Below are 12915 nucleotides of genomic sequence, written 5' to 3' on the forward strand. Positions count from 1 at the left end.
CGTAGGAAAATGTTTATTGGCGGTCTCAACTGGGAGACTACGGATCGTAAGTCATCCGCGTGCGTTGGTATCTTGCCGTTTGCTAATAGTCCAGCAGAATCCCTGCGAGACTACTTCACCCAATTTGGAGAGGTCGTCGAGTGCACTGTCATGAGAGATAGCAGCACGGGCCGGTCAAGGGGCTTCGGCTTTTTGACATTCAGAGACCCGAAGACAGTCAACATTGTTATGGTCAAGGAACACTTTTTAGATGGCAAAATTGTATGTTGTTCAAGAGTCTGCAAGATTGCGCATTGCTAATGGAATTCAGATCGATCCCAAGCGTGCGATTCCTCGGGATGAGCAGGAAAAGACCAGCAAGATCTTCGTCGGCGGTGTCAGCCAGGAGACCACTGACCAAGAATTCAAGGACTACTTTGCTCAATTTGGGCGTGTTGTTGACGCCACTTTGATGATGGACAAGGATACCGGTCGTCCTCGTGGGTTCGGTTTCGTTACATTCGAGAGCGAAGCCGGTGTTGAGGCATGCTTGAGCACCAGTCTGGAAATTCACGGCAAGCCGATTGAAGTCAAGAAGGCCCAGCCACGTGGCAATCTCAGAGAAGAAGAAGAAGCTGCCCGACGGAGCGGCAAGTTCAGGAAGGGCGAAGATAATGCTCAGAATGGCCAAGGCGGTATGGGAGGTAGCCAGATGGCTGCTACCGGTGGTATGACGCCGCAGGTCATGGCTCAGTATTTCCAGCGGATGCAACAGTACTTTGCCATGATGCAGCAGCAGATGGCTATGAGCCGTGGCATGGGCCCCATGAACCCTGCTATGATGCAACAGATGATGCAGATGCAACAAATGCAGCAGATGCAAAGTCAGATGATGGGCCGCGGCGGAGGAGGCGGCAACGGCCAGCAGGGCATGATGGGCCAAATGACGCCTCAGATGATGCAGCAGATGCAACAAATGCAGCAGCAAATGCAGCAGCAAATGGGACAACAGGGCGGTCCCCCAACTGGACCCAGCGGTAGCTTCAGCCCGCAGCAGCAGATGTTCGACCCGTCTCAAGGGGGTCAGCCGCAGCAGCAGCAGCCGCAGCAGCAAGTTGGTCAGGGCCCGCGACGAGGTGGGGGCGGTGGCGGTGGAGGTGCCCCTCGCGACCAGTACAACCAAGGTGGTGCCTATGCCATGGGTGGCGGTGGTGGCGCCCCGACGTCTTGGGAGGGCATGTATGACGACGTCCCTCAGCCCAATTTGAATCAGGGTGGCCGAGGAGGTTACAGAGGCGGACATCGCGGCGGTTCCCACAGCGGTGGCTCTCATCAGGGATCGCCGGATCCCGCACACGCTCCGCCTGCCAACGCTCCTACAGGACCGAAGAACGCGGGCAGACCCGGTGCTAACTACCGTGGCGGCGGCCGAAGCGGGAACCGCGGTTTCCACCCTTACTCGCGTTGAGGTACGACGGTTGTACGAAAACGGCTTTACACTAGACCTTTGATGAAGCCAGCCATATGGTTCAAAAGAACATACGACGGGGAGTTTACAACGCTTCTGTGGCTTTTCTTCACCGTCTGAATATTCAAAGGCTTGGGGAGTTATCAAAACCAACGATCGGGAGGCGAAAGAAGCCGCAGTCAAAGGAAGGGGACTTACGTTTCTTTCAGACTAGGAATGGGAAGGGTTCACTTGGGGATTCGGTTTGGGTCGGCTGACTTGGCTTATAGCCCCCATGGCTGTGTTTGTCTTTATTTTCTCCTTTTTCGCATCCTTCTCTGGAAGTCTGTACTATACTCCGAACAGAAGAGAGAATCACACCATTAATCAATGCTCGTAGAAATTGCCAGAGTGATATTCTGAGCGTGTGGTAATCAGGGTATGGTCAGAAGTAGCAATCCACAGCTATTACTCAGAACACCCATAAATTTGACAGGCTTGTTGAGGCTTTATCACGTACCAATCAGGTTCTCTCTCGCTATTCGGTTTCTAATACCTGATCTTGAACACCCTAGTCCTATGAAGGTTATATACGCCTTGGTCGACTTATACGATCCAGCCCGGCATGCGCAGAGTCGCAGGTCGCCTAAAGGCGTCATGTAAAATGTCAACTTTTGTGGCCCGATGGCTTCGCGAACTGGCAAACAATAGATTCTTTCGCGCTGCCCACCGGCTGGCTGGCTGGAAGTCCGTAGCAGCCGTGTCCATCGTGAAGCTGCTTTGGCTTCGTGGCAATGCCATTTAGATATGTCACTGACGCATGTAGTGTGAGTGCCTCGCTTACCATTTTGAATGAGATACATTGCTGTGGCTTGGTGAGGCAAGGCATCCCGTGGCGCTAAACCTGCAATACTTCACGTGGCACCACTGACATCCAGAAACGGACTGCGAGTCTTTTCAGCTCCTCATAAAGCCAGCAGTCAGGACGGCATAATTTCACGCCGAGACCACCCGCTGCGGCTGAAAAGTGGTAAGGAATGTCTGCACCTCTGGACACAATTTCTTTCTATATCGCACCGAGCTGTTCAATCCTTCCTGTACCTTTGCGAATTTTGACTCCAGGAATCGAAAGTTGAAGCCATCATGGATACAAAACAGAACGTACCGTACTTTCCCCCGCCCCCGGGTCAAGTTGGGCTTCCTCCACCGCTACCACCACGCCCGCCAGGTTCAGCTCCTACTGACCCGTCTCCCTTGAATACCAATGGACAATATCACCCTGTTCAATATTCTCAACCCTCTTTCCCCGGATACCAGCCTAGTAACCACTTCGCGCCGGCGCCTGGTACTTACCAGCACCCTCAATCTTCATCACCTTATCAGCATCCTCATCCCCAGCACACGTATCAGCCAGTAACTCCGTCAAACAACGCATATTCGAATACGCATCTCTCTGCCAGCCATCAATATCCGACTGCGGCTTCAACTCCATCGACGTACCCCCATCAGAGCTCGCCATCTACCAGTGGACACATTCCTAGCTTGTCAACCACCTTGCAACACACCTCATCCCTGTTCGCAAACACCCAGAAAGTCCTCGGCTCTTATCAAGACATCAAGAGCAAGGCCAGAGCAAAATTCACTCAGTATCTTGCTCAGCCAGCGTTTCAGCCCCGACCTGATCATCAACACGCCCAACATGCCCAGAATCAAAGCCCAGGTTACGCTTCTTCACCTATGGCTTCACCAGTCAGCAGTGTTAACAATCCTCTTGGTCATTACCATAATACAAGCCAGTACCAATATGGGAGTCCCGTTCTCACCCCATCAGCAACAGTGTCACCACCAGCTAGTCAACTTCTCCAGCAATACACCACTCCGGTTCACGAACAAAGCCTTGCGAATCCCTCAGTGTACAGTCCTGGGCCAAGAATAGACCAAGAACTGCCAGCGCCTCAACAGCCGATGTACAATCCCCCAGTCACTATGCCACATGATGCCGCTTTAGACCACTATCCTGCCATGTCTCTAGTGAGGCCGACAATTCAGCACGGGCAGAGTCCCATTACTGGTTCTTTGCAACAGGGGGCATCGACTGTGTCTTTGGCACCACCTACTCCACCATTGACGACATACCCGTTACCACTTAACCATTTACCTCACCTATCCCAGACTCAGGAAGCAATGAGTCGCCCATCGGAGACAGCGCAAAATCTACCAAGAACTTCTGACATCCCAGTCCATCAGCCGTTGAATACTCAAGCTCCATCGTTGACAGTACCTGAGCCAGGTCATTACCCACCACCTCCTCAGCCTCCCGTGAACGCTTACGCCGATGAACCCTCCGGAAATGAGGCTAAACATTACACGTCCTCTGCGTCTTGCCTGGTGAACACGGTGCAGCCATCAGCTCTCCAGGCTGGGGCCGATAACACTCATCAAGACTTGGCGCCACCTCAACTCTCAACCCCCAGCGATCCTGCCCGTGTCTCTCAACAGGGTGTCACAGCACAAGCGATAGAGCAAATCTCCGATGGACTTGGCAGCCTGAACATACAGGCCCCGGCTTCGTCGAAGAGCGCGCCTTCAGGTCCCGAGGATGAAGACTTCCACGAGTGGAAACGACCCATCCCCCCCGTCACCGACGATGGGAAGTCAAACACCACTATCTGGGAATGCCCAGAACAGCGAGAGCTCGACTACGAGGCCGAGTGGTACCACTTGGCTAGCGTTCCCGATTTCCTCATCTGCACTCGCTGCCACGAGATGTACCTGTCTGGGACGCCTTTCGCTGCTTCCCTGGAGCGCGTCCGACGAGCTGTCGGGCGATGTCGCTTCAACGTGCCACGAGTTACCAGGAGTCTGCTTCCTGAGTATATAAAGCACAATGACGACGCGCCTATCCGGGAGTTCACGTCAGCCCGTATGACTGTTCTAGACTGCAAGGGTCAACAAGGCTCTCAAGGCGGTGCTGGAATCAAATGGTTCAAGCTACTCGACGATCGGCTCGAAGGCTTCATTTCCTGCGAAGCCTGCTACGAGGACATTGTTCTGGCGACGCCTTTCCGACAACACTTCATCGCCTACGACACAGCTCAGCCCCTTGATGCCACCTGGGCTTGTGACATCTGCCTACCCTTCATTGCTCGATCGTTGATCAAATACTCCAAGAAGACTGGAAACGCCTGGGAAGAATGGGTCCAGGCCGCAGTCAAGCATATCAATCTCCCCAAGTGCGAGAAGCAACCAGTTTCGCCCACTTCGAGACAGTGGATGCAACTACGCGAAGAAAGGTTCCCAGAGATGAAGATGTGCGAGAAATGCTACGAGGAGACTTTGGCTCTTACATCCATAAGTGAGCACTTTGAGTTGTATCCCCAAGAGCCCAGTGTCACGGGACTGGACTGGATGGATGTGGCTCTTGGGTATCGAACGGTGGAACCCAGCCCTTGGCTCTGCAGCGCGACGAATCTCTCAGTACAAGTCACGATTGCAGCTGCCAAGAGCCAGAAAGAGATCGGAGTGCTCTACAAGGCGTTTGAAACCATTATGCCGAGCCCTCATTGCACGGAAAAGGGCATCGTTGGCGGAGTCTGGTACACATTGAGGGATGGAGGGTGTGATAGTTACATCCTCTGTGCCGCTTGTTACGCAGGTTACGTGGAAACATGGCAGCTAGACCGGTTCTATCAGAGGGTTGAGGGGCAGGATAATACGCAAGCCCTTCTCTGCAGTTTCCAGCGTTCAGCTCCTCGATGGTTCCAACATATGCATCGGATGCAAGAGGCCGTCGAGACGGGCGTCTGGTCTCGGTACGCGGGCTTCGTCCGCAAGTTCGACGGAGTGCCGGACTGTTCTCGAGAAACACAAGTCGAGAATCGCAAGTGGTACGGCTGGGACGACTGCACGATCTGTCCAGAGTGCTACATCACGTTCTGCAAGGAGTCAGCACCAGACCCTGGGGTCCAGATGGATTACAACAACCAACTGGTTGCCGACAGAAGGATGTGTTGCATGTACTCTCCTCGCATGCGGCAAAAATGGTCCGAAGCCTGCGAGAAAGGCGACGCCCACGAGCTGGTAGAGTTCTCGAGACTCCGTCACGGCGTCTACGTGGAGACGGTGCTCCAGGTCCAGATGCTCCGCCAGATGCAAGAGCTCCAGATGATGAACGCCATGCACGCCGGCTTCATGAGCGTCACGTACCAGGGCATCGAGGGCATGAGGGTCGTGTCCGGGACGACGGACGGGTACGAGCACGGCAACAGCACTCTAGGTTGGCACGCAACGGAGGAGGGGGCTACGAGCGCTGCGTTCCGGAACCAGATGCAGTCGGGCATGAGTCAGTCCAACAGCACGAGTACTTGGATGATGATTTTTCAACTGACGGCAAAGTGGAAAGAGGTTGAGTGAGACAAGGAACCTCAACGGCTCTCATTTATTCATTCTTTTCGTTCCATTCCATATGTCTTGTCGTTATGCTTGTACTGTTCCTTGGAAATGACCGTGTGCCGTGTGTTCTACCGCTATACGCAATCAACATTTGAGCTGGAATCCTTGACGTGCTGAATCTGTATCATGACCTTTTGCTTTGAAGACATAGCAACTATGAGATCCAGAAACTTTCAAAGCGAGTTGACTATATTGATGGCCTCCACTACACTACCGCAACGACACCAACTAGTCTCTAATTATTGAGCTGAGTGGGCTTGGCTTTTCCTTGCATCATCCAGTGTACAAAGGTTACGGTACACGTTGTAGTACGAGCATAGCTTCACAGACGATCTCGTCTCTCTCTTCTTCTTTTCTGTGCACTTCCGACACCCAAGGACATAGCGAAGACACGAATGTGACAAGCCCCAGCACACAATCTAGCAAGAAGTCCATCGACCGATCTTGGCTTTTCGAAAGACAACGTGGAGGATAAGGGGCCACGGCGACGGCTCAACCCTCGTATCCTCGGCCCTTCTCAGCAAAAGGGAAGGCTCGTCCCAAACAGTTAGCAGATGTCTAGACTGTTAATGGAGGGCAATCAAAGCTGAGTCAATCAGCTTTCCAATTACCGAGCATATCTTCAACCCTTGATCCGCCACACCCCCTTTTCATGGCCCGCAACAACCGTCGCTAGCCGGTCTCCATGTCACACAGGCTTCCATTGCTCGCATTCTCACAAGCCATGCCGTCCAAACGACGCCAGTCGATTCCTAGCTTGACCTTCTCAACGAAATTCTAGAACTCAACCCCAGAGCGCCTCCGCAACGCCTCAGCGCCTCAGCTTGGATAGGTCCTCCCTTTCAACTTACGAGTCTTGGAGCCACAATCCTTGAGTCCTTCCACAGCTGGTTCCCGGCATTCGCCCACGTAGCACAAGCAGCCAGCCTCACTCCCAAGCATGTCTTGGGCCCAAAAGACGAACTAGTGAGAGGCTAACCCCTCGGAGGAAAAAGACTAAGGCTGGGCGACAACAACGTTTCAACAGCTCAAATGTCGCTTCAGCCCTATCCTACATCGATGAAATTACAGTCCATCCCAAGGTCCCCTTGTGCGGACATTTTTGATGGCCAAAAGAGAGTGACGTTTGTCGCTATCCATGCCGCGATGGGAAATCAGAGCCCCCCACTCAAAGGGGGGCCATCAAGATATGTTCAAGGGCTTGTATGGGAGACCACATTGCGTGCAACCAACCCGAGAAACAGCACCAGCGAGCGGCTAGCCCGATCTTTGACAAGATCTCCATCTTCAAAACGCATCTTCAGATTCACACACACCCCGACTTACCCCATCTCAACCCAACCATCTTATCCATTCCGTCACAGGGGAGAAACGATAAAGAGTTGAGAAAAAGCAAGAAAGTGCCATCGAACCCCGTTCCCCCAACCCTACGTCAACGCCAGCCCGTCGATCTCGCCTTCCCTTCCCTTTCCCTCTCCTAGCCCCATTAAACCCCCCCCCCCCTCCCTTCCCCCTCCCAGGAACAACATACCAGACAGATCACCTCCCCACCCGGAAGAGGCATAGCCTCCCCATCTGTGACTGCCACATATGAGAAAATGCCCGGCAGTCGGTATGCGAGACCATCAAGGGCCCAGACCGAGATCCCCAAAGGAGCCAAGCCGGGGCGCCGACCTCCCGGCACAACCGTCCAACGACCGGCGGGCGCAGGTTGCCACGCCGTCGAGCCCTCCAGACTAGTTTGCCTACATGCACTAGGCCCTGATCCCGTGATCTCGCTCCCGACCCCCTTCCTTACGCCCTAGACCTCCGTCGACGGGCAAACACCGCAGGAATCTAACAAGCGCGCACAACGCCCGTTCGGCTGCTGTTCCATGAGCGACAGCTGTCCGCATCTGTCTCTCCCCCCCGGACCGCCTCGCCCCGGCCCCCGTGGTCCCCTCTCAACCTGCAAGTCTCACACCGAGTCGTCATCGACCGCATCGGCCCCGGGCCGCCCACGCCCCCCCCTTTACTCTCGCCGGGCGAGGGTCCATTCCTATCCGTCCGCTGTCGCGCATTGCATTGCATCTACGATAAAGCAACCACATGCTTGTCGAGCAGGGTAGGCGTGGGTGAGTTTTCAAGCTGGGGTGGGAGTAGGGAGGAGAAATAAAGAGCGCGAACGAGATGGCGAAAGAGAGAGACAGGTGCTACCGGGATGGTGCTGGTCTAATACGTTTTGACCCAGAAGTCTCATCCAGAAATCCTCTCATCACGGCTTCGTGTCCCCCACAAAGCACGAGGCTCAGCGACATACGCCTCAAAAAAGAGCATAGCCCAGCAAGTAGGAGAACTCACGGAAACACAGGGTGCCGCAACGCAAACGCCCTGTTGGAATTCTCGTCGTCCTCCACATCCTCGCATCTGCCTACCGTCCTCCCGCAGCGGCCTCTATACCCGGACCGTCAAAAAAAGCAATATACGTCGAGCGTCGAGCCAATCCACACCGCATTCCCACCGCACAGCTTTCCCATTTCACTCGGGCCCTCAACTCCTACAGCGGGCAGTACCAGAAACCAGAGGGAAGAAAAAGCAAACCCTACAGCTGCGATACCCACATCCGCGCCCATCGAACCAAACAGAGAACATCCCACAAAGGGTACTCAAGCACACGCCCTCCCCATCCTCCCCCCCCCCCTCCGATGCTCATCCCTTTCAGCAAGGATCTCACGATCGACGCAACCCATCCCTCTACCTACACCATCCAACATAGCTTGACATCAAACACGGCGTACCAAACGAAGGAGAGGAAAAAATAAAACAAAAAACAGACAGAATCGCAACCGCAGCGCGAGAGATGATATCAAAAACAGAGCAAACCAGCCTCTGAGACTTCCTCAGCCTCCCCCCCCGGCCGTCCCGCCTTCCTGCCTAGCACACCCCCAGAAACCCGCCCTCTCGAACTCCCTCCTCGTTAGGGTTTCCTGATCGTCTGCACCGCCGCCCGCCGTCCTGGCTATATCAAAATGTCATCTGCACCTCTGCACGAGCCGACCTCGCCTCCTCCCGGCCGTCAGAACGGTTTGCCTATCAAACTTGACTAAGACACAGGAAACACGGGTAGCCACTGTACGAATAGGTAGATGGCCCGGTGACGCACACACGCAACCAGTGAAATCAAAAAAGCAACTTCTCTCTCTTTCTCTATCTCTCTTTTTCTCAACTCCCGCGCGCCCCTTCCCCCCCCCCCCGTTCCCTTTCAACCCCCAAATAAAAAACTCCCCGAAGGGGCAGAAGAAAAGAAAACAAAAAGAGTGTACGAATCAACTTTCCGAAAAGGGCAAGCAAACCGTCAAAAGTGTCTCGCAAAAACCAAAATATCCCGAGAAACACCTTGAATCCCCCCCTCGTAGGAATGCGCGGTGATGACGTCCAAGGGGGCGCAACATCTCAACTGCAAAGGATCTCTTCTCCAACGTCTCCGTCTCCGGATCAGGAAAGATGTTCGTTGCGGGCGACAGCGCACATGCACACGCACACACAAAAAACCACTAGGGTTCCTCCTTGTCTCAACAGTTCCAGCTAATGTGTACATCTCTGTATCGGCACCTGCAATCGTGAATCTCGCGGGATAGATATTGAGATGGGGGGAAACCCAGATGCGCGTGCCGCAATCCCTGACGGAGGCGACTACCGGGGTGGGGATCGAAGATGATGAGAAAGGATCTGACCGCCTTGCCCAACCCGCCGCCATGGCGCTGACACACCACCCAATGACACCTTTGCTCCTGCTTCCTGGCCGCCGCGTCCTCCCAAGAGCCCGGCCGGGTTCCGCATCTCGCGGATGCATTGATGCGCAAGATTCGACGCGGGAAAATCCCCCTCCAAGGCCCCCCGTCCAAGGTCCCCATGCTCTCATCAATCGCTCGCTCCCTTTGCCTCTAGTGGCCATGATCCGCGCCCGCCACCGCTGCTGCTCGCTCGCTGCCTGCGGCCCAGAGGTTCTGCCTCCCCTGAAGCTGATGCGGCGTTCGGGTCCGTATATGTTGCGATTGGGCGGGCGCACGCCGGCGGAGGGAAGCCTCTCCTCCGGGGCTCAAGTCGCGCAGTGCCCTCTCCCCCACGACACCCGCCATCGGACGAGACCACCGACCGGTCAAGAAGTGGATTCGGAAGAGGGGCGTGTGCGTCGCGATACATGCCCGACACGTACACCGCAGGAACGTCCCTCTTCCCTCGTCCCCCGAGAGACACTAAAAGAAAGACGTAATCCATCAAGCCCTTAACATCTGCCGTGCAGCGAGTGAGTGATGCTCCGGAGCCTGCGCCGCCGTTCGCCCGCCCGCTCATTCGCTCGCTGTCTTTGCAACTGAGCATTACGAGCCTGCCGTATATGACATGAACTGGTTCTCTGGGGCCCTATGGGCTTCGGCTGCGGGTGAGTCGAGGCAAAACGCACCCTTTGCCCAACGTGAAAACTTGCCAACCAGCGGGGATGGCAACGCTGGGAATCGGACGATATCGTGAATTCTTTAGCATTTGCAGTCCAGACGATGTCACCAAATCACCCCGGCTAGTGCCCGTCACGCGCTGGAGCCTGTGATTTTCAGCACATGAGGCTGACGGGACGAGGACAGGTCGCAGCAAGCCTTACCGGCCCCGTCAGATGCAACAGTATCAGACAACCGCCCACCGCGGCATGGTTGCCAATAGCGCCCGACCGGAACTGCCCGACATGCGCTGCCAAGCGGCAAATGAAAAGTCCGATCGGCTCGTACTCGTACTGAACTGAGCCAACTGCCGTGTATTACTCGAAAGAGAGACTCGGCCGATGTTTCAATACCGGCAGGGCCCGTTCCTGCTTTCACGAGAGAGGACGGTCCCCCAAGATGAGGGATGAGTCAAGGTTCAGGTCTCGGGGGGAAGGGATTAAGGTATGGTGGGGACGGCAGAACGAAGATGATATGCAAGATACAACTGACTTCATCGCCGGCCCATGGTTGAAACTCCAAACTTCCCGAAGGCTCCCATTGGAGAGAGGTGAGAATGCTTGCTTAAAGGCTCGGCATAAGATCGCCATTGCCAGAACGCGCTTGATGCACGGCCGTGCTGGGTATTGCGTTCGAGGCCACGACCCCAGTTCACCGGCAAGCCCAGTCTGATCCTTAAGGGGAATAGTAGAAGGAGCGCCACTTGGATCGCTCAAAAGGGGGATGCCAATGAAGGTACAATGTGAAAACGGGGATGCAAGAAAAACGTCTTGAGTGAGGCGTCAACAGAGAGAGGGTCCGTGACACGGAAAAGAACCTCGGTGAACGTGGGGGATAGGCGTTACGAGAGGGAAAACATTCAATAGTGTCTCGTAGGACCGCCCAAAACTGCCTGGCGCCCACACCTCAAGAGGAAAAGCGCTCTTGGTTCGTTTCCTACTGGCATTCCACAGGGTTTGCCCAAGTCAAAGGGTAAGGTTCCTAGCTAGAGTGGTTTGGCTCGCGGGCGAGTGTGATTCAGGTTCAAGGAAAAAGAAACGAAAGAAAGGGACCTGCATGAGACATATTCTGACAGGTCATTGGCAGTACTTGTGCAGTGTCTCAGCCCACTCACACAAAGTCGACGGGGACCAAAAAGAAATCCTCGCGCGGAATATGGAAATGCCCTGTCTGATTCTTTGCCGACAATATTGCGTGCTGCAATATCGATCTCAAACAATAGCGTTCGGCTGATATGCCGCCGACATGTTCCCTGGTGGCGATTGTGAAGAATGGATATCTGGCGAAGTATTACCGAGATCTCGGGGCGATTTAAGGGCGGCCAGCTTAGGTCGTTTTGATCAGCAACATTATACCAGTTGTGGCCCTGGCGACAAGACCCGGTGTTTGAACCAAATCCCGTCGTCTTCAAGGCTTTGATGAGGGCACAGCAGCCACAACACGCACCGTAAACCTCCCAATGAAAGACCTACTTCCCGTGATCATACGACGGCGCAGCTTCGTCGATCTAGAGAGGCTAAGCATAGATGAAAAAGCAAGCAAACAGACATCCTTCCACTTTGAGTTGCCTACGTTTGCCGACTGGCCCAACACTGTAAGGCTGAACAGCGGGAACTATGCTTGATACTGATGTCAAGTTCGTCTCGTCTAGATAATTTGATGAGATTGGTATCCAGACCATTCCCAGTCCCTCCCTATCCATGGAGTCGGCGTCTCATTGTAACAGCTGGCAATCTCCAGCCCGGCAGCTCGACATTGTAGCAAATTGAACTGGCAAACGCAGATTCTAGAGTAAGCGTCCCGGGGAGCATTCAGCACCGTACCGAGCGAGTTCCGCCACCGGCATGCTCAGTCCGCTTCTGCGGGCTGACACGACGCGCGGGCCCAACCTCAACCAGCAAGTTGGAGCGGGCACAATATAGCATTTCCTCAATGGCGATTGGCACAACAGCCAAGTCTGGTTCTCGGTTTTCGTTGCTGGCTGTTGGAACGTTCTAAGCAGCAGTCAAGGAGTCAGACAGGGGTATATGGGGGCCTCAGCAATGATACGATGTAGAGATAAACCCACCATTGTTGGGATATAACAGGAAATAGCCCTCGCTCTTTTTGTGGTCGTGTGACTTATGTCAGAGTACCCCAGACAAAGCACAAAGTCTGCCCGAGGATGCATGTGGTTAGGGTTAACGAGATGAAGATGTTATTTCCTGGTTGATTTGCCGTCGGTCCAGCCAGTCAAAGTTGCAAGGAGGAGAGCCGACCTAAGATTTGAGAAATGACAGGTGAACGCGGAACCAACGTCCATGTTCTTGTTAGTCAAAGCGGGCAAGCGACACCCCTAGCTCAGGAGTCTCGACGGAGTAATGCTCTTTCGGCCTGAGCACCCGTAATGCCGTCAGTCCCAAAAGCTGCTGCCAACAAGTTAGATTTTGAGACCACGGTTACAGTCTTACCAACCCTGACTGCATCGTGTTGGAAAGGGCTTGGCTATGTAAGGTTGAATGACGGGTTGCGTGGTGTTCACCATGTCCGGCTAATGTTGATTATGGTAAAGTTTAGTGAGGAAAA

At 54.3% G+C, this 12915-nt stretch overlaps 2 protein-coding genes across 2 annotated transcripts; both read left to right on the forward strand.

Moving 5' to 3' along the window:
- Positions 1 to 9: 9 nt before the first annotated feature.
- On the forward strand, positions 10 to 1447 carry ColSpa_09234 (putative RNA-binding protein sce3; the record flags this gene model as incomplete). The annotated part of the gene is made up of 4 exons (XM_049275446.1): positions 10 to 46; positions 98 to 261; positions 311 to 791; positions 1059 to 1447. 4 exons carry the CDS (start codon positions 10 to 12, stop codon positions 1445 to 1447), a joined length of 1071 nt encoding a protein of 356 aa, XP_049131403.1.
- A 2163-nt stretch (positions 1448 to 3610) lies between these two features.
- On the forward strand, positions 3611 to 5839 carry ColSpa_09235 (uncharacterized protein; the record flags this gene model as incomplete). The annotated part of the gene is made up of 1 exon (XM_049275447.1): positions 3611 to 5839. One exon carries the CDS (start codon positions 3611 to 3613, stop codon positions 5837 to 5839), a length of 2229 nt encoding a protein of 742 aa, XP_049131404.1.
- Between the last annotated feature and the right edge of the window lie 7076 nt (positions 5840 to 12915).

Source organism: Colletotrichum spaethianum (genome assembly GCF_022836535.1).
Source record: "Colletotrichum spaethianum MAFF 239500 DNA, contig27, whole genome shotgun sequence".
Lineage (NCBI taxonomy): Eukaryota > Fungi > Ascomycota > Sordariomycetes > Glomerellales > Glomerellaceae > Colletotrichum > Colletotrichum spaethianum.